This window comes from Rana temporaria, chromosome 4, assembly GCF_905171775.1.
Source record: "Rana temporaria chromosome 4, aRanTem1.1, whole genome shotgun sequence".
Classification (NCBI taxonomy): Eukaryota; Metazoa; Chordata; class Amphibia; order Anura; family Ranidae; genus Rana; species Rana temporaria.
In genome coordinates, this window is record NC_053492.1 from 64,699,292 (window position 1) to 64,726,222 (window position 26,931).

The window sequence follows — 26,931 nt, forward strand, 5'->3', positions numbered from 1 at the left end:
TATAACTTGATGTCTGTCTCACAGTTGAAAAAAAAAATTCTAAATACTTTTTAAATTGATTGTACACTACAGACACCTGACTTCAATAGCTCCACACCACAAAATGCGATTGTTGAACAGCTGGAGACCTTGGAAGTAACCTGCATCATTACTGCAGTACACTGCAATAAAATCGGCAGCACAAGTAGTAATCATGATTGATAGGGGGTTTCTATCCCTGGCTACTGTCCCCTCATAGGTTTTGGGGACACTTCACAAATTGCTTTTGCCAGCAGCTTGCACAGGAAGCCTGTGCAAGCTCCCTGTGCAAGCCGCTTGCAAAAGCAATTTGTGAACTGTCCCCCAAAACAGTGTAAGTGGGGAGGCTCAAACACAGGAGACAATTAAATGAAGGCATGGAAAAGAAGACTTTGTCATGCATGTGCAATATGAGCATCAACAGCTTTGGCTGCTATTTCGTTGACGCTATCTTCACACATAGCTGAGTGTTTAAGCTTTTCTTGAGCTTTTCTTGAGCGGTTTCTATTTTTTTCGAAGATTTTCTAATATTATAGGTGTTTTTCTGGCATTTATCAACTAAAAAACTGCATAGTGCTGCTGAAAAAGGGGTGGAGAGCTGCTGTTTGCACAAAAAATCGTACAAAAAATAAATGAAAAAAGCTTGAAAAAAAACACTCATGTCACATTTTGTAAGGCGTTTCCATTTAAGTCTATTGGAGCAAAAACATTTAAATCTTCTTAAAAAGTATCTTGTGTACTTTTTTGAGTGACAGGTGACAAAAAGCTCAAATGTGAACAGGGGCCATTGAAATTAATGGAGTTTTGCTTGAGCGTTTTCAGCTCGACGCTGAGAGGTACTAAAGTGTGAACGGGGAGGGAGGATATTGGAAATGGCAAGATCAAGGCATTTATCTAAATGTATATTAAATGAACTGTACTAGGCCAATTGTAAGTGGCCAAGACATTCCCTGTTTCTTAGCTGTATGTACACACGCCCTCTGTATACATGCAGCTGTGGAGCGGGGAATCCAAAAAATAAAAAAAGAGTCGCGGGAGATGAAAAACCCCAAAATGTTGTCCTTTGCTCCAAATTAAGGAGAGGGAACTGGCAGCGGTTTAACCTAATACAAACGTTATTCAATTGTAAATTTAAGAAACAATTGTAGGCAAAAAAGGTAGGAACAATAGGTAATTGGAAATAAAAGGACAATGTTGCCCATGAGCTCAGCCAAAAGCAAAACCAGCCGCACAAGTCATTCAAAGCTGGTCAATCAATGGTGCCAACAGTGAAAGTAAGATGGGTATAAGACAGAGAGTCTTGGGACCCCTAGGTCGCATGCACCAGTGCTTAGTCTTGTGCTGAACTATGGACCTCCAAGCTCTCTATATGTCCTCCATATAAATGTGATGTTAATTGCATAGATACATAATTTCATAAAGAAGCTCATGGGCACGCATTTTTAAATTGACCCTGTTGTCTTTTTATTATTTCACTGTGTGCAATTACCCATTGTTCCTACCTTTTTGCCTACTATTGTTTCTTATATTTACAATTGAATAAAGTTTTTAATAGGATAAACTGCTGCCAGTTCCCTCTCCTTAATTGAAGCAAAGGACAACCTTTTGGGGTTTTTCTTCTCCCACCCCTCATTTATTTTTTCTATCCCCTCTGTCACACTAGGGAACTCCCCCCTGAACTGGATGAGAAGGTAAGCCTGTCACTTAAATTTGACCGGTCTGGAAATATTGGTCATCAGGATCCTGCCTGTTCCTTTACCTTTCCTATTATCCCGTGGATAACAATTTGAACGTACAGATGACAGCTTCCTGGAGGGATCGCTCAGGTGGGTTCAGACTAGGGTCTGAACAAGCTGGAGCTTATCCCTACTGAAACAGTAGTGATCAGCTCACAGGATTTCTGTTTTTTTTTTCTTTAACAGATTTATTAAAAAGCTTTTAAAAAGGTATACCTATAAGACCAAAAGGGGGCAAATAAGAAAAAATGTACTCACATTAAAGCTGGATCTCCATGCTTCCTGTCACTTTAAATTAATTGTTTGAACCAAGTTGGTCCAAACTAACTATTTCTGTCACTAACTTAAGTATTGGCTATAAGCACTGTATGTACTGTATGTAGCTTCAGTGTCGAGCCATGGCTGTGAGACAGAGACTTCCCGGCTCACACACAGAACAGAATAGAGTTGGTCTGAGCAGCACTCAGCTATTCATAGGTAGCTTTGTATTCTGTGGATGACTACAAAGCTTCCTCTGACTAGCTGAGTTGGAGTTTGACGCCATCAGTCTACCTCTCTGACTCAGCCAATCAGAGGAAGCTTTGTATTCATTCACAGAATACAAAGCTGCCTGACTGTGAATGACTGAGAGCTGCTCAACTCAACCGTTTTGATCCGTGTGTGAGATGTCTCTGTCTCAGAGCAGGAACCGGGCACTGTGTTCTTTATATAGCTGAAGCTACATACAGCACTTAGTGAATAAAATAGTTAGTTTGGACCAGGTTTAAAGTGAAAGGAAACATGGAAATGAGCTTTAAGGATATTTTTACCTTTGGGTAAGTATGTGTGCAATATACCTACATGGCATCAGCAATCTCCTGGTCACTGGTGCAGTGCTATACAGGGTACTAATACAGAAAATAATAAATGCAAAAAGTAAGATGTGCATTTATTATTTTTTGTACAAATGGGAACTTTTTTTTGTTTTTTTGTTAACTTATTTAAACCACACACCATGGCTGCCATAGTGAAGTCACTTGAGTTGGGCAAACTCACAGGCTGTACATCTGGAACATTTTTCAAGCTGTCAAAAGGCAGTAGGGCCAACCAACAGAGGAATAGAGGGCCAAAAATAGGAAGGAGGGAATCAGAAGAATGCCTGCCACAGTGACATCAATCTCATAATAAGTTTGGCCTGGATTCCCTTTATGTAGTTTTAAGTCAGCTACAGTCATGGCAAGTTTCCAATTTAAGATTCATAAGCAGCCCTTAAGGAAACCTGTAATAAAAGAAGCGCCAAGGCTGCCACTGCTGACCTCAACTTCTACAATTGCTTTTTAGAATGTTGAAGGGGTGTGACCATGTTAACACTAGAAATAATTCTGAATAACTCTTCCTCTGCGTGCCCCATGTGTGCTCGACCAGCAGCAAATTTCTTCCATCTCTTGTGGTCCTGTCCCAAAATACAGGCATTCTGGTCACAAGTGGTGAAATTCCTCCACGACAAAATGGGCTCCCCGGTGGCACTTCAGCCAAAGCTCTGCCTGTTGGGGATTTTCCCAAAACCGGAAGGTAATAAATGTACCAAGCTATTTTTACATGAGACACTTTTCTCAGCCCGGAAAGTAATTGCTAGAGTATGGATGAGACCGGATCCTCCGATGATATCGCATTGGATATCGGAGGTTAATGCTGTACTACCATATAAAAAGCTTATTTATACTCACAGGGGTTGCCCATCCAAGTACGAGAAAATTTGGGATAAATGGCTTAAAACTCCTGATACGTGTGTATGATGTGTCCTGGTGTCTTGTACAGTTGTTTCTTCATTACTCCTCTCCCTGTAGTTTGCTCTCTTATTTAGGGGTGTTCTGGTTAATTGGGTGGCGGGATCTGGGAGGCAGGTTGGGAAGAGGAGTCCCCAGGCGGTGTGAAATACATTGAATACGCATCATTTTTGTGTCAGGGCGGCCGATAATTCTGTATCCTTTTTATGTTTGTGTACCATAGCGAACTGTGACTAATTAATGTCATTTGGAAACTGAAGTAAATGTTTCTATTGTTTACATGTGCCAATATATGTGTATCTTATATATGTACCATCTCTTTTTTTTGTGTAATAAAAAGACTTTGATTTAAAAAACAGAAATAATTCTGAATAAATCCTGTGCACACTGCTATACACCCCGGTAACACCTTTAAGCTGGCCTACTACTTAAACATGTATTGCAGTATGTGTAAACGAAAAATCCCTGTTATTTATTGCAAAGTTTGCTAGAAAGAGTATATGAGCAGTGTGCAGCGGGTTCATCCAGAATTTCTCTTGCTTAATGCTGTCGCAATTACCCTCTTGCTTCAATGTGTTTGGCCTTGTTCAATAAAGAATTTGTATTGCAAAAGTATTATTTCTTAAGTGCAGAACCACCTTTAATTCATTTTGCTAGAGTAATACAGCGTACACACGATCAGAATTTCCAGCAACAAATGTTCGATGTGAGCTTTTGGTCGGATATTCCAACCGTGTGTATGCTCCATTGGACATTTGCTGCTGTTAATTTCCGACAAAATTTTTTTGAGAGCTGGTTCTTAATTTTATACATACACACACACACACACACACACACTTAAACACTGTATATATAAATAAATATAAAAGATTTATATATATATATATATATATATATATATATATATATATATATATATATATATATATATATATATATATATACACACACACACACACACATATATATATATATATATATATATATATATAAAGAAATGTATATCTACATAAAAATATAAAGAGATATAGTTATATATACACATATAGCTATATACACACATATAAAAATATATATTTTGTATCTTTACCTGAAGTATATTGTCAGCATTGAAACTCAGTTCATCTGCATTTCTGGCCTCAAATGGGTACAGTGCTTTGTAATTAACAAACACCGAAGATTTTCTTCTTTCCGAAGTTCCAGCAGGGCCTAGAAAAACAAAAATAAGCCATTACAGATCTGGCACCCTTTCTAAATTCCAGACCCACATGATAAAACAAAAGACATCATCTTTTAGGTTTATTCCTAATTATGGCAAACAAATAGTAAAACTTAAAATAAGTTTGAGAAGGGTCTGAAGATTCTGTATAAAACTAAAGTGCACCTGTGCTTGGCCTTTGCAGTGCAAAGCAAGTCCATTTTAAAGTTGACATCCATAGTTGTTATATTTGCCTTCCCTTCACTCCATCACTACCTCTTCAATCTCCTGCTGCTATGTTCCACCATAGCAGCAGGAGATTGAAGGGAAGCTGGAAATCAGTGAAGTAGACATACTCCAATGATTTCTCTCACTTAGTCCCATGTCGAGCCAACTGCACCATTCAGACAATGCTTTGCATTGTGTGAATGAATACAAAGTGTTCTCTGATTGGATGAGGTGGGGAAGGCAGGGTGGTGATGTCAAGCTCTTCACCTTGTTCAAAGAATGCTTTGCATTCATTCAGAAAATGGTTTCCATTTTCTGAACGGCACTCATGCCGAGCGGCTGACCTTCTGTATTCAGAATGCAGCAGGGCAGCGGCTTGGCAGAGGATCTGGAAGCAAGTGGAAATCAATTTAGTAGCCGTGTCTTCAGTGATTTCCAGCTTCCAGAGGCATCAGCCAGATGTACAGGTGAAACTCAAAAAATGTGAATATTGTGCGAAAGTTAATTTATTATCACCAATGCAACTTAAAAGGTGAAACCAATATATGAGATGGACTCATTTCATGCAAAGCAAGATAGTTCAAGTCATGATTTGTCATAATTGTGATGATGATGACTTTGAGCCTAGAATATTACACCTTTTCACAATATTCTAATTTTCTGAGATTGTGGATTTGGGGTTTTCATGCACTGTAAGCTATAATCATCACAATTATGACAAATCACTTGCTTTGCATGTAATGAGTCGATCTTACATATTCGTTTCTCCTTTTAAGTTGCATTAGTGAAATAAATGAACTTTTGCACGACATTCTAATTTTTCACGTTTCACCTGTATATGCATGGTCCAAGATGTATCAATGTAACTATGTATAAAATATCTATACCTGAAATTCTCCTTTAAAAAGAGGAGCTCAAGTCTCCCCCCAAAAAATTTAAAGTCAGCAACTACAAATACTGTAGCTGCTGACTTTTAATATAAGGAATCTTACCTGTCCAGGGATCCAGCGATGTACTCATCCGTGCCGATTCTTCAATCGGCTTCGGGTGTAGGCGCTGACATCTTGCCTACTGTGCCTCGCTGCGCTTTGTGAATAGTCCCGCAGTCTTTTGGGACCGCAGACATGTATCGGAAGGCTTGTGGGGGGGGGGATGTGTGTTACAGATTGCCGTGGCAATCTGACCAGAAGTGGGAGCGGGTACCTGTCAAAACCAGGTACCCACTTCCCCCAAAAAGTGCCAAACGGAACTTCCCCTTTTGGGTGAAGTTCCACTTTAAGATCTTAACATTACAATTCACTAAACTAAGCTACAAAACGTGGGAGAATGTTATGCCACTCCCAAATTAAGAAAACCTTAAAGAATGAAGAGCGAATGATGTTTCCGACACTCCCTAGCACTGAAGAAAACACTACAAAGGGTCTTCAGCATTACTGAATAAGTCCATTTGAATTGGACTTACTACTAGCTATGGCATGACCTGGATAAATGAGAACTTTCAGAGACCTAACAGCAAAGAAAAAACATATTTATAGCAGCAACAACAAACTACTTACCTTTATCGATGCTTCCTTGTCTTCCACCAATAGATTTTAGTTTGTCAGCAAACTTCTCATCTATGTTGAGTTTGGAGAATCTCTTCTCAGGCTCTTTGTTGGTAATGCTGTCCTTGCGTCTTCTCTCTTCCTCTTCTGCTTTACTCTTCTCCTCGGCTTCTCTTTTAAGCTCAGCCTGTTTATGTTGCTCCTCTTCCCGTTTCCTCCTCTCCTCAGCTTCCCTTTGAATTTCTGCCCGCTTCCTCTTCTCTTCCTCTTCTTGCTGCCTCTCCTCTGCCAACTTCTGTTGTTGGGCTTCGCGCTCCTTAATTCTGGCTGCCTCCTCCTCAGCCCGCTGCTTCTCCAAGAGCATCTGCTCTTTTCTCCGTTCTTCCTCTAGGCGCTTCTGCTTCTCCTCTTCCTCCCTTTTCACTCGCTCCTTCCACATGTGCTCTTTCTCCTGCTTGGCTCTCCTAAGGAATGGTAACAATATAAATAATAATAAAAACAGTACTGCAAATATATCAAGTCTGAAGGGGTGGTGGTAACCAATTGTAGCTTAAACTTTGTGAACCCCTGATTAATGCAGCTGTACTATAACTGGCCAAACATGGGTCGAATTCCAAAAGAATTTTCAATTGTCCCATCAGAAGGAAGAATTATGCAAGAAATGTTATCGAAAATGTAATGTGCATGAGCTGTGACCTGGAAAGAAAAGAAGATTCCCAGCCACGAAAATTATTTTCTGTAGCAACATGAGATGAATTTGAAGGCTTGGTTGGTTGAATTTCGAAATCAATGGTGGCACCATAGAATCACAAAACGCACAAAATTTCAGATTTTTGAAAGAAAATTCGATGAGAATTCGACCATGTATAGCCTTGCATATAAGGCCAAAAGAATGCAGACATCCCCCAAATGATTGAGTTCAGGTGTTCACGGGATAAACTGGTAATGCTGCATAAAAAATATATTTTAGACAATTGTGTGCCTCCACCCTTGGGGCAGCAGTTTGGGGAAGGCCCTTTCTGTGCCAGAATGACTGTATCCCTGTCAACAAAACCAGCTTCATAAAGATATAGTTTAACTAGTTTAGCTCTTTGGACGTACTACATATGTTCAAAAGAGTGAACAGTTATTCATAAGCTGTGGTTCCCGAGCGCTCTCGCTCTTACTGGGACCCTAGGTCACCAACCGCCGGCTTCAGGATAAGGAGCTGTGTGAGAGCATGGCATATCTATGCCTTAATCTCACATGTAAATAAAGAAACCACTTCCAGCATTATAATGCACCATGTCACAAAGCTTAAATCATCTCAAACTCATTTCTTGAACATGACAATGAGATCATTGTACTTCAATGGTCTCCACAGTCGCCAGATCTCATCCAATAGAGCACCTTTGGGATGTGGTAGAATGGATATTTGCATCATGGATGTGCAGCCGACAGATCTGCAGCAACTGTGAAATGCTATCATGTCAATATGAACCAAAATCTCTGAGGAATATTTCCAACACCTTGTTGACTCTGTCAAGAAAATTTAAGGCAGTTCTGAAGGAAAAAGGGGTCCAATTTGATACTAGCAAGGGGTACCTAATAAAGTGGCCAGTGAGTATCTGTCAAGGTCAGATGTTCCCAAACTGTTGGCCATATAGTGTACCTTAGATTTGCATTTAAAGTTTCATGGTCTGAATTTGCCAGTTTAAAATGATATTAAAAAGGTAATTTTTTTTTTTTTTTTTAAATAAACGTCTTATACTTAGCTCTGTCCAGTGGTTTTGCAAAGATCAGCCCCGATCTTCCTCTTCTTGGGTCCCACACCAGTGCTCCTGGCTTCTCCTCTTTTATGAGTATCCCCATAGATTGCTATGGGGGCACTCGTGCATGCTTGCTTCCAAGCCTCGCTGTGTGTCCACAGTACACACAGAATGGGGCTCAGCCCCGCCCCCACTCTCTCCTCATTGGCTGTGAATGACAGCTGTTTCTCAGTCAATGAGGAGGCAGAGACCCGGAAAAGATCAGTCACTCTTGTACACATTGCTGGACTAGGATAACGATAAAGGAGAGCTTTTTTACCTTTATGCATAGAATGCAACGGAGTGTATTTAAATGATGTTGGATGATGCTGTAGCTCCACCCCGCTGAGGGAGTTTGGATGAACGCAACGCGTACGGGGGGGAGGCGCTACGTTCAGATGAAGCCACCTGCTGCCATCCTAGTTCCAGACACAGCACGCTGTCCTGTGTTTTATGCCTGTTTTTAAGTGCCATCATGTAAGTAGGAATTTTTGTTTTGAAAAAACCTTTGGATTTTCATACGGAGAGCTCCTTTTTAAATTATAGGGTCCTGGTGTTGTTACCTGGGGTATCGTATTGGAGGATCAGAATCACCAGTTATCTGCTATACTTTGCCCTTGTGGCTTGTGGGGGATCTGCGCTTCTGACTGCCTGTTAGCTAAGTGGTCCACTTTATAAGGTGCGCAAAGCGAACATTTTGGAGGTGGAGGGATTGTCACTTCAGATTTGTGCTCCAAGATTCTTTTCCAGGTGCGTAGAAAAATTCCTGTTCATCTCTTCTGGGATTTGTGGTTCATCTGTTCTGTCATTTGGACTTTGTTATCATGCTTTATTGCGCTGCACTACTTTTTTATATATACATTTACGATTTATGCGAAGATCTATTGGTGTTCAGCTTGCATTTCATTTTGTTTTATTGTTCCGATTGCATTTTTATATTGCACTTTTGGAACATATTACTTTTTCCACCGTCATTTATGTTCCAGCTCCTGCCTCATCTATCCCCCGATGCCTTTACCCCACCCGCTATCACAATTTAAAAACAGCATGGCCACTCGGGGGAATGCCCGCATGGCAGTGTAATTCATTCCCAGAATCCTGGGAATGAATAGACTACAAGTACCGTTGGCCGCTTGTAGTTCTGATTGAACTACAAGGGTACTGGCAAGCTTCCTTGCAGTTCAGCCTTTTTTAAACCAGGGTGCCCAGGCACACTAGGTTGCCTTGAGGTTTCTTCAGAGATGCCTTGACAAAATGCCTAAAAACCGCCCCAAAAATTGTGTACAAGCCGGTGTGTGGATGAAGGCTGCCTTTTAGTTACACAAAGTCATGGGTATTCAATTTGCATCATTACAACCATCTTAACAGCCAGCATTTTAATGACCAATGGCGTCATCAGTTGATAAAGAGGGCGATAGTCGAATTGTCCTTGTTTGACCCTCCCCTGCCCCTCTTCATCATTGTTGGGGTCACATTAGCTGAGTGATGGAGAAAAACGGAGGGAGAAGAGAAACATTGGAATACTAGTCGGTAGCACTAAGTGTATTTGCTTTGGAAGAATAAATCACCTCTAACGTTGGGTGTCCTACTTGTGTAGATGTTGCTGCAATATGTAAAACTATTAGAATAGTTTTTACATTTTAGAACAGGGTGCCTCAAGACTCTCCATCTTTTTTAAAGGGTGCCTGGAGACTGTCCATAATTTTTAAAAAGGTGCCTTGACTGAGAAAAACTGTAGTAGTTCATTGAAAAAGAAGAAGTGGGCTATGGGACTTTGAGTGAGGCAACCACAGGCACCACGGCCATCACAAACCCTCCCTCTTATTTTCTGTTGGGCTTTCAGTTTTTAATAATTTTTTCACTCACCCTTTTTCTTTTATCAGCACATGAATCTGTGCCCTCCTCACATTTGGGCATTTTGTTGTGGCTGTCCAAGTTTCTCCTTGGCCGATGTCCCACGCCATCCTCTCCTTGGCTCTCCTCTTTGTTGGAGAGTCTTTGGAATGTTGGGGTTCCATTCCCGCCTCAACCCCCGGGGGAGACAGTTCATCTAGGACCACTATCCCATTCCATTTTCTGGAACGCCTGGGCTACCCTTTTTGGCTTTGGCGGAGTTCCCCAGTGGGGCTTTTAGGCAGCAATGTTAAAGTAGTAGGATATTGGTTGCTATATGAAAATAGTATTTATTAACAAAAAGCTTGGATGTCACAATGGGTAAAGTTGCAATATATAAAAGAGCGAGTACAATGGTAAAATATATTCCATGGTGCAGTAGACATAGACCGTTACACATATTACTGTATTCCATATTGTTATACAGTGTTGATCTGACGCGTTTCGACCTGTCGGAGGTCTCTTCAGGGGGATAATTATTTCTATAAAATATATTACATAAGTTAATAAAATAAAAAAAACGAGCATGTCAACATACATCACATAGATTCTACCATAGAGATATATTTACCACTAGGACATGGAATTGAGGATATTTGGAACCGCTGGATAGTCCGGAGGGACCTAGGGCTACCCCCACCTTCCCAAGAGTGAGGAGCCCACTTAACAAAGTGACATAGATAGTACCAGCTGATTGTGATGTATTTCACGGAGATGCACAAAGAAAGGCTAATTAAATGAATAGGTGTATTTACACAAGAGCTGTGCCACCCACAGGGCCCTATATAATGACTGGCCACCAAGGAATCAATACCAGATTCCACACAGGCCAGGTTGGATGCCATTGCATCCATGTCCTGTCGGCACCGTGTCTTTACCTGTCCTACATAACCGCAGTCAGGCTTTCAACAACATACGACACAGAACCTACAGAAACCAATTACTGCACCAGGTAACACCCACATTCTTTATGATTATTATTTTTCAAAAAACACTTTTGTTATTCTTTGATCACAATTTTCCTTCTGCTAATTTTCATATTTGGGAACACATGTATTTTGTTCCAACACTTTCACCAATTATTATACCCAACTTATCCACATAACTCTTATACTATGTATCGTCTGACTGCCCTATTTGGCAGTCCTTCATACACATTAACACTGCACTCTCCAGTTAATCCCACTATTTCATAATTAATTTACAGATAGTAGCACTCACTACAGTACTAGACCATCTGAAATACTTAATACGCCCTATTGGTTACCTAACCGTATGGGACGCCTAAGGATGCCTTGATTAACATTATATATTCTGGCAACTTGCTCCCTTATATACACATATACACTCTAATCATCACCTTTCCAGGTTTGCTTAGAAATAACCTATTCAATCTTTCCTAACTAATTCTGGCTATCGTGGGTGTTCATTGCAGGTGCCGGCTCCACCCCCACCTAGAGGGTGTCTTTAATGAGGCTCCTTGCAAGCCCCCTTGGTTGGGCTCCTCACTCTTGGGAAGGTGGGGGTAGCCCTAGGTCCCTCCGGACTATCCAGCGGCTCCAAATATCCTCAATTCCATGTCCTAGCAGTAAATATATCTCTATGGTAGAATCTAGATGATGTATGTTGACATGCTCGTTTTATTTATTTTATTAACTTACGTAATATACTTTTTAGAAATAATTATCACCCTGAAGAGACCTCCAACAGGTTGAAACGCGTCGGGGATCAACACTGTATAACAATATGGAATACAATAATATGTGTAATGGTCTATGTCTACTGCACCATGGAATGTGATATTTTACCATTGTAGTCGCTCTTTTATATATTGCAACTTTACCCATTGTGACATCCGAGCCTTTTGTTAATAAATACTATTTTCATATAGCAACCGATATCCTACTTCTTTGACATCGCTGCCTAAAAGCCCCACTGGGGAACTCCTCCACAGTCTATAATTCCGGGGCGAGCAGCTCTTCCATCTCTGCTGTATGTGTCCTTTTCCCTACCTCACCCTTTTAGGCTTTGCCACTGGTTATGTATCAAACCATTTGACTTTGTTTTCAAGCATGACAAAACATTTGAGACCTCATTGACCTACCTATCTATCCATCTCTCCCCCTTTTAGCCAATATGTACGCACCCCACTCCTGATGACTGGCTTTAAACGCCAAGAAACGCGCGGAGTCCATGCTCAAGGATGCCACATAAAGCCCAGCCTGACCATGTATCTTAACTATATTCTGCATGTCATGTTCACTGTATCTGTATGTCCATTTATTGGGATTGCTTTTACTAAACATGTCTTATCATGAATATTAATTATGCCAATGTGATTATTACTACATGTATTATGCCTTGGTCTGCATGATCTTTGTATTATATATATTATGATACAGAATACATTTTGAATTTCTCATCTACTCATTGACTTTCATTTTTTGGATTGATTACACAGCAATTCCCTATGGCCACAGAGTTTTCCCTGAAGGGACTGTGACAGTTAACCTACCCTTGTTATGCTAGATAATTTTCTAAACCAATCCATGCCTCACTCAAAGTCCCATAGCCCACCTCTTCTTTTTCATATCCAATTAGGGATGGAGGCATGGTTGTGGCTCTTGTGGGTTCCAACAGGTCACTTGCCTTTTTTCAATGTAGTAGTTCATTGATTCTTCCTGCAATTCAGTAACTGCCTGTCCTTATCGGAGGTACAGGCAGACAGTGTACTGAGAGTCTGTAGGACTGTAGGATCTTGGCATTGCAACGTTAAATAAATACCTCCAAATAGATGTGCTTTGTTTTCTATAAAAAGGTGAATGGATCCTTTAATCTCCAGCCTACAATGTGATCATTATGTTTTACATAAAGCGGAGTTCCACCCAAAAGTGGAACTTCCACTCATCGGATTCCGACAGCCGATGGAAACATCAGCTGCCGACATTGCTGGATTCCAGGACAGGTAAGTGTCCATTTATTAAAAGCCAGCAGCTGCAATATGTGTAGCTGCTGGTTTTAAATTGTTTTGGGGGGCGGAACACCACTTTAACTTCGTTGTCACATGACTTGGAGTCCATTTGATAAATCCCTGTTGAAGTCACGTGAGAGTGATGCAACGCGTAGGATGCAGGCATACGGACACCGGAAGTGACGCAACAAGGTCCCGAGCTCGCTGCTCGTTTTTATGCAATGCACTTTATATCATTTGAAATGTGAGTACCTTTTTTTATCTAAATAAATTGTGAATTTTAAAACGCCAAATGTACTACACCAAGAGGCTCTGTATTCTCTTATCTCTCCATCCATATTTGAGCCCCCAAGTGGCCCCCCCATCCCGCATCCACACATTACTGGAAACGCTGGAGAAGGAAGGAATCCCCTCCCCCACTTCGAATGACCTAGCATTCCACCATATCTTTCAATGTTGCTTACCTTACAGCAGTAAGGTAAGAAGGTAGTACACCTACGGGTGTTACTTACACCGAAGAGCCACCTCTCACAGAAGTCACAGTGCCACCTGTTACAGAGCAACAGCAACACTACACTCTGCACCCTGGATCCAGAGGAATTGATTTTCCCCTTCTGAGATTCGCCAGCACTTTAGCACCTTTTGCTACACTCACAATGGACTTTATTTCCATTTGTTTCTAGTTCTACATGCATTGTTTTTTATTCTAATTATCAATTTTCTGTAATATTTATTATCATTGCACTTTATATCATTGCACCCGTAGTCGCTTGTTTGCAGCACAACAGCACTTTATATATTTATTTATATAATTTTATATAATTTATTTTCTCTGCATTCATATATATAGGTTTATATGTTTTTTCATGAGGGAGCGCAACACCACTATTTGATTTTTTTGTGATTCTTTCGTGGGTAGTGTTTGACTCTTACGGTGTTTGCGGCACCCTTGAGCAACTCTATTAACTAGTGTTGTCCCGATATCGATACTAGTATAGGTATTGGGACCGATACCGAGTATTTGCGGGAGTACTTGTACTCGCGCAAATGCTCCCGATGCCTGGCCGAATACTTTTTTTGTATTTATCAACATGTTCTATGAAAATTCTTTGAGTTTTTTACTACTGCGTGACAAGCAAATAAAACATTTTTATTAATTTTTACAAATTTTTCTTCTTTTATAATGTCTTGAGTTAGAGTTATTCATAATTCTAAAGAAAATATCCTTAGTCTGTATTGTGGTTTGAAAACTGTCACATGACATTTAAAAAAAGTATCGGTCTTCGGTATCGGCAAGTACATGAAAAAAAGTATCGGTACTTGTACTCGGTCCTAAAAAAGTGGTATCGGGACAACCCTACTATTTAACCATAATAGCGCAGGAATACCCCCGTTTTACAGATACATTCCCAATTGTTAGTGGGGGCCCTGAACTGTCAGTGACAGTCCGATTTGACAGTTAGTATCTGCGAACAATGTCGGCTACAAGCTATCCAACAGGAAAAGTAGATTAGTCAAACGTAGATGTTGCAGATGGTAAGGGGTTAGTAATCTCGAAATATGTTTTTTTTTTACTGAAATGTGGACAACATAACCCTTATCGTATCCCTTGTTACAGATAAGTACCCTAAAACTTGCACAGGAAAAATAACGAGTTAATCGTAGCAACCAATCAAACGTGATTGTTTTTTACCTTGCTGCCTCCTCCTCGTCTTTCTTTATTTGCGCCATTTCCGTGTTCTTGCGCTCCAGATCCTGCAGTTTTTCTTGCTTGATTTTCTGTAATTGGTGGAATGCAGCTTGCTGCTTGTTGTAGCTTTCTCTCAACTCCTAATTAAGGGAAAACAAGTCATCAGGTTTAGGAAACAGAAAGACTCTTACCAAAATGGAAGCTGTGTCTGGCAACATGCAGTGACATGGCTGTACACGGGCAGGTGACCCAACATACACTGTATGACAAAATAAAACTATGGACTCTGCTGAATAAGGGCTGGGCAGAGGAACTAGACAATAATCCATGTCTATGTAATGATCACACAAGTTAATGTTCCAAAAAAAAAAACACATTAAATCAACTTTCATTCAACACATTTTTCATACAAAAACGAAATTCAGTTTATATTCAAGACTAATGAATTTGTTTACAGCAGATCCACGGGCCACAGATGATACAGAGTTGAAGTACATAAAAGTGAATGGTATTAATCTGTCAAATGATTTGTAATTCTTTTTAGCTGGCTTTGAGATTTACACATCTCTACCACATTGCTTAACCCGTCCATCTCTACCACATTGCTTAACCCGTCAGGTGACCCCACTACTTCCTGTTTTAGCTGTGCTGCAGTGTCACCTACCTGTTCAGCGAACAATGAATCAGTAACAGTGGTGTCACCTGCCTGGCTATGCAGTGATGTAGAGTTGTGTAAGGCATAGGGCGGAGCAAAGAGAATTTTAAATCCTGTAAAACAGCACACACATATTTTTTTAACTTTTTATTAAGTTGTTTGACGGAGTTTCACTTCAGAGCAAACCTTAGCAATTGATACTGATGTCAATAACTGCATAAAACAGAAGTAATCTTCAGCAGGGACGAGGTCTGGTGTTTTTGGACACGAGTCCGCACCTGCCTGAGCTACCCCACCGGAAGTTGTTGAAGAGGACATCCAATCATAGGCAGTGGTGGCATTCTCTGCCCTGCAGCCAAGTATACTCGCCCATTGAATAAGTGCAGCTGCAGGACAGGGAACACCTGCAGGCAGGAAGGCAGAGGAGAAATTACCGCTTCAAGTGAGCCAAGGCGATCCCACAGCAGGTAACCCCACAGATGCTGGCATGGCTCATCATCACGACAAACAAGGAAACTCCAAGGGCTCATTTACACTTGCTTTGGCTTCAACATGCTTTTATGATGTGTTTTTTATGCTTTGGTTGTGCTTCGATGGAGCTTTGGTGATGCTCTTTTGAAGCTTGACAGATGCCCTGCATGTGTGTGGATATCTCATACCTGCAATTTCTCCAAAACAAAGCTAAAGCTGAATTAAAGCCTCTCAAAAGCTGCAGGTGCTTCAAGCGAGCTTTGTCAGAGTTCTATGGAGGCTTTGAAGACGCTTTGAAGCACCAGCGACATGGAGTAGAATTTTTGAAACAAATCCGAAACAAAGCAAAACGCAAGGTGTAAACAGGACTGTAAGCTAACCATTTTATTTAGGGACAGGAGCTTTGACGGGCATTCAGAGAGCTTTAACAAAGCCTGTCGGAAGCCATGTTTTGAAGCAAGTGTAAACTAGCCCTAAGAGGGCTCATTGTGGATCCAACATCCAAGACAACCCCAAACAAATCTAAGTGGGCTCATTGTGGATCCAACACCCAAGACAACCCCAAACAAATCTAAGTGGGCTCATTGTGGCTCCAACATCCAAGACAACCCCAAACAAATCTAAGTGGGCTCATTGTGGATCCAACATCCAAGACAACCCCAAACAAATCTAAGTGGGCTCATTGTGGATTCAACACCCAAGACAACCCCAAATAAATCTAAGTGGGCTCATTGTGGCTCCAACATCCAAGATGACTCCAAACAAAACTAGGAGGGCTTATTGGGGCACCAACCTGCAGGACGACTCCAAACAAAACCAAGAGGGCTCATTCTGGCTCCAACATCCAAGACAGCCCCATATACGTCTATTAGGGCTCAGTGCAGCTCCAGCACCTAGGACAAACTCATACATGACTAGAGGGGCTCAGTGAAGATGAAAACCTAAGCTCCAAATGGGATTTCTGCCTAAGAGGAAGTTAACTTTGCAAAGGAGGTGGCACTGCTACAGAGATAAGAGATTGAGGTGAGGGCGTTGGTTCAGGAGGGGTAGGGTAAATAACAGACGTTTATGTTAAAAGCACAGCTATCCTTTAACATTTCCAGATAAGTCAAGCACCACCCAACCAAGTGCCACCTTCTGAGGGTGATTTTTGGTGAATAATGGCTTATAGGATGATAAAAGACCAATAATAGGGCTTGTGAGATGGACTTACGCTTGATCTTTCCAGAAGAAGAGGGATTTGATTTTAATCCTGCATTGTATACTTCTGCATGAAGAGTTCATTCTGAAATGCACTTTTCTCAGAAGGTAACCCCTGGTTATGTATTTTTATTCTCATGCCAAGTACAAACTGCCCAGTTTTGCAACAGAACACCACGCGCCATCTAAAAACGTATATTATTGGCCATCTACTTACCTTTTATCCCTCTCCAAAGGAGATAAGCAAGAATTTTCAAAAAGTTATTATTAAGCAACAAACAATTATGGACACTTGAGGTGTTCACATCTCAGAGACCAAATGGTATCAACTCACATTCACACAGGATATGGAGAGAAAGAAATGATATACAGGAGAGTGAAAGATCAGACAGGCGAAGAGGACATAGAAATTGAATTAACCTTAAGTAAGAGGAAGAGATTGTTGAGACAGCTGAAGAGAGACAAAAGGCACTGCAGAACAGAGTCATCCATATTCTCACACTGCAAGATAAGGCAGACAGAGAAGCCATTAAGTGTAATACGGGTATCAATACGGGCAGTCAGGGACCATGTGAACCACTCAATGGGCTTTGTGTGTGATAGAAATCTGAGAATTATTTCATAAGACAATAGAAAATGGCCTCGGCATTTGCCGACGTGTTTTTTAAAAGGTCCTTACCCTGGGTTAATCACCATTATTCTGGCTTCTCTTCTTAGCAAGTCAGTGACTTACTAATTAGTGAAGACGGGGAGGGCTATTTACTAAAGGAAAATCCACTTTGCACTACAAGTGCAAAGTGCAATTGGAAGTGCAGTCGCTGTAGATCCGAGAGGGACATACAAGGAAAATAAAAAAACGCTTAAGCTTGCACATGACTGGATGATAAAATTAGCAGACCTTCCCCTAATTTCAGATCTACCCCTCAGATTTACAGTGACTGCACTTTTAAGTGCAAAGTGGATTTGCCTTTAGTAAACAACCCTCAAAGTCTCTCCACCTGTAATGAGAAGCTAAGCTTGGGAGAAGCTTGGGAGGTAGACTATCAGGAGGCACTGTCACTCTACCCTAAATGAGCAAAACCTTCTGCTCCACAAGGTAGCTAAATGACAAAACGCGTAGGACGGCGCAAGGGCTCAACTTTAAGTTAGAAACAAATTGTAGCACTCTCTGACTAACTAGGTCTCTAACATAGCCCTAATTGTGAGTGATGCTTACGCTTACCTCAGTCATTTTGGAAAGGTTTGTACCATGACCCCAGCTTGCATTATAATCCATTCTGCCTTATGCAAAATAAAGAAGTTCATCCCCACCCACCGATTCTAGTATAACAGGGGTGGAGAAGTGACCCTATGGTTTGGGTAATGCAGAGCAAAGACCTAACAGTGTGGCTGGGAAACCAACTGGACAGGACATTGAAGGAACACCACAAGTAAAACCAATGCCAGGCACTTTTATTTTCAAAAATACATCCAACAATGCATCAAGACCATTTAAAAATCACCAAGTTAAAGCCATTTTACTACAGGAAGGGAGGGGAATCACCGTAACAAAATCACAGCAAGTAATAAAATCCCGAAAGTGGTTATAATACTTACCTGCTCTGTGTAATGGTTTTGCACAGAGTAGCCCCGAACCTCCTTTCAAGGGGTCCTCTGCCGCTGCTAACTGCTCCTCCTCCCGCCCTAGTGCACCCATAGCAAATCTGTGGGCTTGATCCTGAGCTGGGCTGTGTGCCCTGCGCCCACCCCTCAGGCCACAGTGCTGGATTGAAATAGGACTCGGTTAAGTATTTAGGAGTTGCTGGGGGAAGATCTGATCACAGAAGGTTTTTTGCCTTAATGCAGAGAATGCATAAAGGTGAAAAAAAAAAAAAATGCTTTTACAACCACCGAGAGAGGTTCAACTCTTCCCTGTTTTCTAAAATGTTATTTGTGAGGTTTTTGTCTCTGGGAAACTACCCTTTACTTCCCCTCCAAGTGACAGAAGGAGGAAGGGAGGGGAGACAGACAGCAATGAAGATAACAAAACTTCTAACCATCGCTCTGTCCAAAATGTCCAATTTAAACACAAGAATAACTTTTTAAAGTAATTATTTATTTTGCATCAATGTATGTGAAGACAGAAGGATTACATTTTATAAAGCTTTTGTACATTGCTTCTTTTCATCCAAACGAGAATACTGGTCAGCTATCCGACACATTTTTAGGGACTGATTTTTACATTTTAGCTCATGCAGAAAAAAACATCTCCTGCCTATAGTCACCCTGTGGCCAGGCAATGTACAGTCAATGTTAGCATTCACCACCTAGGAAAAGTAATCTGTGAATGCTAACTGATAGAGGAAATGGGTTTGTTGTGAATGTGCAGCAGATCTTCTGATGCATGCAAATTCTGCTACATATATAAACCCAGTAAATAGGAAGAAATTCATGAAACTCTGTATTCATTAACCACTTGACCTCTGGAAGATTTAGCCCTCTTCATGACCAGGCCATTTTGCGATATACAAATACTACGTTTTTTTTTTTTTTAACTGCGTGGTCGTGCGACACTTTACCTAAATAAAATTTTCCCACAAATAGCGCTTTCTTTTGGTGGTATTTAAACACCTCCTGCGGTTTTTATAAACAAAAAAAGACTGAATTTTTTTTTAAAAAAAAGCAATATTTTTTACTGCTATAAAACCTATCCAATAAAAAAAAAAAAAAAAAAAGCAATATTTTATATTTCTGCTATAAAACAATCAATAAAAAAATAATAAAAAATTGGAGTGCACACAAAGAAAACTGCTCAAAGGGAACCTATGCAGTGCACTTCCCGGCGCTAAGGACAAGCTATCAACTCGAATGTACAGGATAGGATCAAGTATAAAATAAAATTACAATTAATATATATATAAAAAATTCAACAGAAATAGAATCTCTGTTAAAATACCAGAAGTAATATATATATTGCAGCAGCTATTTAAAATAGATAAAACATCTAAAAATATAAACAAAGTATCAATCAAATAAAACCAGTGTATATAGGTTCAAAAATGATAAAACAGCGCTATGCATAAACATGTAGATAAAAGGTGTTGGAAAGAAAGTCCATAGATCAGTGAATCAAATAAAGTTCAAGGTGCTGTTTGAAATGTTTTTTTCAAGGAATGGTAGTAAACCCTCCACCAATTTCCAATCTCCACCAACTGTGAGACACACTTCCCCTCTGGGGTTTAAACTCACCAGAAGATCAATATAAAATAGCCTTGACACAAATCATCATGATCGGACCTCCAACCTCATTCCAGAAGCAGCAAAGGATTTTAAAACAACTCCAAGCAGGGGTTCATGGAAGAAAACAAATGGCACCAAAATAGTGTAATATTGCTTTAATAAAGTAAAATCCCGTATGATAACACACCCCGCTTCCTATCTACGTACAATGTATCTACTTGTAAATGAGCATAAGAATAAAGAGTCAACTTCACCGCTCTCCTCCACACACAGGGGGTCGCGCTTGTGCTGGATGCACGTTGCTGAGAACGCCTGGTCTGATAGGGAAGGTACAGCGGTGGAACGCACTCTTCACAACTTCCTGGATACGCCGTCGTAGCCACGCCCTAACGGCGTTGTGAAGAGTGCGTTCCACCGCTGTACCTTCCCTATCAGACCAGGCGTTCTCAGCAACGTGCATCCAGCACAAGCGCGACCCCCTGTGTGTGGAGGAGAGCGGTGAAGTTGACTCTTTATTCTTATGCTCATTTACAAGTAGATACATTGTACGTAGATAGGAAGCGGGGTGTGTTATCATACGGGATTTTACTTTTTTTTACTATTAAAGCAATATTACACTATTTTGGTGCCATTTGTTTTCTTCCATGAACCCCTGCTTGGAGTTGTTTTAAAATCCTTTGCTGCTTCTGGAATGAGGTTGGAGGTCCGATCATGATGATTTGTGTCAAGGCTATTTTATATTGATCTTCTGGTGAGTTTAAACCCCAGAGGGGAAGTGTGTCTCACAGTTGGTGGAGATTGGAAATCGGTGGAGGGTTTACTACCATTCCTTGAAAAAAACATTTCAAACAGCACCTTGAACTTTATTTGATTCACTGATCTATGGACTTTCTTTCCAACACCTTTTATCTACATGTTTATGCATAGCGCTGTTTTATCATTTTTGAACCTATATACACTGGTTTTATTTGATTGATACTTTGTTTAAAAAAATAATAAAACAAGCAAAGTTCTTCATAAATTTAGGCCAAAATGTATTTCAGTTACATGTCTTTGGTAAAAAAAAAAATCCTAACAAGCGTATATTAATTGGTTTGCGTGAAAGTTATAACGTCTACAAACTATGGTATATATTAGGGTTGTCCCGATACCACTTTTTTAGGACCGAGTACGAGTACCGATACTTTTTTTCAAGTAGTCGCCGATACCGAATACCGATACCGATTTTTTTTAAATGTGTCCCCAAATGCAGCGATGTCCCCCCACATATGCAGCCATTGTCTCCCCCCATGCAGCCATTGTCTCCCCCCATGCAGCCATTGTCACCCCCCATGCAGCCATTGTCACCCCCCATGCAGCCATTGTCACCCCCCATCCAGCAATGTATTCCCCCATGCAGCCATTGTCTCCCCCCATCCAGCGTCTCCCCCCATGCAGCCATTGTCTCCCCCCATCCAGCCATTGTCACCCCATATGCAGCCATTGTCACCCCCCATCCAGCCGTGTCTCCCCCCATCCAGCGTCTCCCCCCATCCAGCCATTGTCTCCCCCCATCCAGCCATTGTCACCCCCCATGCAGCCATTGTCTCCCCCCATCCAGCGTCTCCCCCCATCCAGCCATTGTAACCCCCCATCCAGCCATGTCTCCCCCCATGCAGCCAGCGTCTCCCCCCATGCAGCCAGCGTCTCCCCCCATGCAGCCAGCGTCTCCCCCCATGCAGCCAGCGTCTCCCCCCATGCAGCCAGCGTCTCCCCCCAGTATTCTATTTGGGTATCGGGGGTATTTGCGGGAGTACGAGTACTCCCGCAAATACTCAGAATCGGTCCCGATACCGATACTAGTATCGGTATCGGGACAACCCTAGTATATATACTCTATTATTTTTTATTCTAGTAATGGCGGCGATCAGTGACTTTTATCGGGACTGTGGGAACTGATTACCGTATTTATCGGCGTATAACGCGCACTTTTTTCCCCTTAAAAACAGGTGAAAATCGTGGGTGCACGTTATACGCCGATCCCCTGTCTCTGAGTGCCGCCGCCGACATATACCGAGCGCAGTACACTCGGCTATGCTCGGCCACGCTCTGTGAGAGGAGCCGAGCGAGGCCGAGCGTACCCGAGTGTACTGCGCTTGGTATATGTTGGCGGCAGCGCTCGGAGACAGCGTGGGAGAAGCGGGGAGGACACCACGAGGGCCGAAGACCGACGCCGGACCGGACAAGGCCGCCGGCAAGACACCCGAAGAGGGACATTTAATCTCTAAGTAATTTTCTTTTTTCAGGAAATATCCCTTCTAGAACTGGGTGCGCGCTATACGCCAGAGGCGCTTTACCCAGATAAATACGGTAACTGCCAGACATCTCCAGTGACACCAATATAGTGATCAGTTTTAATATACAAGGTCATTTAACAAATGACAATGGCTGGGAAGGGGTTAACATCTAGGGCGATTAAGGGGTTAACTGTGTGCCCAACTATGTATATTGTGTGTAATATGCGCTGCTTTTTACTACAGATCAATTCGTTTCTTTGCAGGGAAAAGAAACAAAGTAACCATTCCCACTGGTACAGAGCCCTGTGTTGATTGTCAGATCCCGGCCATGAATCATTGGTCAGGATCTGCTGACAAACTCTCACTGTGTAAAATCACAGGGGAGTAGGCAGGTAAGGGGAATGTGCCAAAACCCGGAAAACAGGCAGCAACGTACGGGTACGTCGCTGTGCCTGTATGAGCCACCCTGTCGCAGTATATGTACTGCGGCAGGTCGGCAAGCGGTTAAAAAGAAAGACGGAATCTGCTTGGTGGCTGTGAGGGTATGAGGGTATGAGGAAATTGTTACTTAGGGGCTTCCTGATAACGGTTCCATTGTTACTCCAGCATGGTTCTATACAGTCAGTGGTGGGCCTACCTTTAGCTGGTTGTTAAAGGAGTCCATCTCTTTAAGTTTAGAGGATGTCTCCTTCTCCAGAGCGTCCAGCTGCTCCCGCAGTCTTAAGCATATGCCGTCCTTCTCTGCCGTCTTCTTATGAAAGCCAAACAAACCAGTATTTGAATTATCTGTCACAAATCAAAGAAAGGAATTAGTGGACATTTTTTTTTGGCAACTTGAGGTATTTTCAGTTGGCCGACCCTGCTGGCAGATGCATACTGAGCTTAAGGCCTCTTGCACACTGCTGCTTAAAATTGACCATTTACATGGGTGGGGTAATTCCTCCCTCCTGCTAGCTCTCAAAATCTGTAGGACACCCTGCCGCGTCCTACACTCACAGTGTTCTGTGGATCAAAAAACGACCCTACATCCTTTGCAGCTGTCGACTTTTAGTTTTCAATGAACCACCCATGGCACTGTTGAGCGCTGTGGTAGTTCATGGATGTAAACCCAAATTTTATTTTATTTTTAATTAAGACTTCTACCTTATAGAGTATAGCATGTCATGTCATCTATGCCCAGTCTTGCCACGAAGATTAAATGCAGCTCTGAGCAGTCCTCTTATCTTTTTTCAGTAAGATAAAAACAGATACTCAGAGAAATAGGTGTCTGTTTCTTTTTCTTGCTGTGAGTGACCTGTGATTACCTGTACTAGTGTGAGAGAGGCATTCTGTGTACTTCATCTCCCCTCTCACAGCTTCTCAAATCCACACTGCAGACGGCTGTGTATGTGCACATGTACAGGAGTGACATGGGGGCCGTGAGTGCGCTCTATTCTTCACTGGTAGATCATGATCTACAGGTTGCCAACCCCCTGGGTCCATTACAAACAAAAAACATTTTAACTGCACTTTTTTAAAGTAAAGGTGAACTTATCAAGTAATGCCCTGATAAGATCTCCCAGAATTCTCATCCCCCTACTCATGTAAATGCCCCACTGCTCTCCCCAAAGTCTGTGCAGATTGCAGACATCCTCAGCTATGTCCTGCCCTATGAAATGTGTCTTTGTTGTAACACAAGAGTGTGCATAAGAGTGCGGCACATTTCAGGCAAAGCTGGAGGGAGCTGCAATGTTTTGCTTTTGCTGGGACTCATTACATCAGGGGCGTCCAAACTTTTTTCAAAGAGGGCCAGATTTGATGAAGTGAACATGCCTGAGGGCCGACCATTTTGCCCGACATTCTGTGAACCATTAAAATTCAGTCTAAGTGTGTTCATCCGAGCAACTAATACACTGCCCAACAAGAATTGTCTTGCCTTTGTGGCTGTGTGTGGTGAAGAGATGAGCTCAGACGTGTTATTTGGATATACTGTATTCATCGGTGTAGAATACGCACATTCACTTTAAAAAAAAAAAATCTTACATTTTAAATAAAGTAACTGTAAATCAAAATAAGGGTCAATGCCTATCAATACAGCCTCACAAGTGCCATAAATGCAGCACCCCCATTGCCCTGAATGCAGCACCCCCCCCCTTGCCATGATTGCATCACCCCCTCCTTGCCATGATTACATCACTCCCCCCCTTGCCATGAATACAGACTCACCATTGCAGACAGGGAGGAGGCGGGACAAGCGCCGACAAACATACAGGAGAATTTCCTGTTTTATCGGCTGCCTCTTTAATCGAAAGTCCCGCCTCCTGTGATGGACAGAAAAGTCGTCCAATGGCAGCGCATTAGACGGGACTACCTGTTGCCGTGTAAACAGGAAATACTCCTGGATGCACGGCGCTCGTCCCACCTCCTCCAAGGCAGCCAGCAAGCATTTCTTTTGTGGCCCCCGGCGCTCGGCGATCCGTTGGGGGCCACAAAAGACATACATGTCAAAATGACCAGGCGGACCGTCTGAAACCGGAGCGCGGGCCGCGATTGGCCCGCCAGTCCGGACTTTGGACATGCATGCATTACATGATCTCCTCAGAAAGAGCACTGGCATGGCATGGATTATCTCAATATCTATAGCAAACGCAGGTAAAAGACTAAAATGAATCCAAATTCTTAAAAAGTATAAGTCTAATAAAGATAGGATTATCGTTACCTGAGAAAAGCAAAAATAAGATGCCGAAAATTACTCACCCGGTGAAGTACCCATATGCAACTGTATAATCTTCTCATTTAGGGCTTGCTTTTCTGGGGCAAGAATGCTCAACTTATTCTGATAGTCCTGGAATAATAAAAAGTGATGCCATCAGGAAAAAATAAATGATATTATATGGATGACATCAACAGCTCTGAGGATCCTGAATAAACAGTTGATAGCTCTCTGCAAAGTACAGTCTCGAAATCAGTGAGGCTTGCTTTACGCGTATGTGAACACAGACATGGCATGTGATTGGCACCCGCATTGCGACGTGATGCAATGTCTGTGCAATGCGAGTTCAGCCATACAGTTGTATGGCTGAACTCTAATTGGATTTGCACAAAAAGGGTGCAGGAACCTTATTTTTCCCCCACACTGGAATCGCAGAACACCCATGCGATCCGATTCCTGTCCAAATTTACAGTTCGCACTGCGATCCATAAACCGATCTGGGGGTGTCATTAACCACGTCACGCAAATCGCTGTACCTGTACGTCAGTACTTTGATGCTAAATACTGTTATGGCCGCACCTAGCTGCTGCCATAACAATACCCCAGTATTTTCAGGAACGGCGTGCTTTTCTCTTTAGGATAAAAGTGGTCTCTGTGGCGGATTCGCCACAAGATCGCTTTTATTGGTGGCGGGAGAGGGCCCCACCTCTTGCGCCGCGCTCCAGTCGCCTCTGCCGCTTACCAGAGCTGTTGGTAGCGGGGGAGATGATTGTGTCCACTCTCCTCACTGCCTGGATGCTGAGTAAGGGAAAGATGGCCCCCGTTCGGCTCCATAGCATTGGGTGACTGAAGCAACATTAATGTCACTTCTGCCCAATGCTCTTAAAGGGGAATTTCTTCAAATTACATTTTTTACTGCATTTTTGTGTAAATTTTAGGTTTACATTCCTTGTAATAGGAATAAAAGTAACGAATTACAAAAAAAAAAAGAGTGAGAGCAATATAGCTAGCACTAGACGACCTCGGTAACTCAAAACTGGTAACCTGTAGAAAATTTTAAACGTCGCCAATGGAGATTTTTAAGTGCCAAAGTTTGTCGCCATTCCACGAGCAGGCGCAGTTTTGAAGCGCGACAGGTTAGGTATCAATTTACTCGGTGTAACATTATCTTTCACAATATAGAAAAAAGTTGGCCTAACTTTACTGTTTTCTTATTTTTTTAACTAAAACAAATATTTTTTCCCAAAAAATTGCGCTTGTAAGACCGCTGCGCAAATACGGTGTGACAAAGTATTGCAACGACCGCCATTTATTCTCTAGGATGTCTGAAAAAATATACATAATGTTTGGGGGTTCTAAGTAATTTTCTAGCAAAAAACCCTGATTTTAACTTGTAAACAACAAATCTCAAAACGAGGCTCAGGGCTGAACCTTGTATAGACACCCACATCGATTTGCAGAGGGCGGCAGGGTGACCTGCCTATGGGAGAGATGTGGGAACTGGTGTCTCCTCACATATGGCTACCCATCACAGTTTGCTCTGGGGGTAACATTCCGCAAAAAATTTGCACTGCGCATGCGTGACAC

The 26,931-nt window shown here is 41.9% G+C and overlaps 1 protein-coding gene across 7 annotated transcripts in view; it reads right to left on the minus strand.

Moving 5' to 3' along the window:
- ITSN2 (intersectin 2) overlaps positions 1–26,931 on the minus strand; it is a 270,233-nt gene that overhangs the window by 81,843 nt on the left and 161,459 nt on the right. For 6 of the 7 annotated variants that reach the window (XM_040348499.1, XM_040348497.1, XM_040348495.1 and 3 more), the window contains 5 exons: positions 25,389–25,476; positions 23,290–23,438; positions 14,835–14,971; positions 6,503–6,954; positions 4,611–4,729 (listed from right to left, as the gene is read on the minus strand). In XM_040348499.1, coding sequence (XP_040204433.1) covers positions 4,611–4,729; positions 6,503–6,954; positions 14,835–14,971; positions 23,290–23,438; positions 25,389–25,476 — 945 coding nt within the window. Of the gene's footprint in view, positions 1–4,610; positions 4,730–6,502; positions 6,955–14,834; positions 14,972–17,577; positions 17,659–23,289; positions 23,439–25,388; positions 25,477–26,931 lie in introns of all 7 variants that reach the window. The other variant, XM_040348502.1, reaches the window with a different exon arrangement.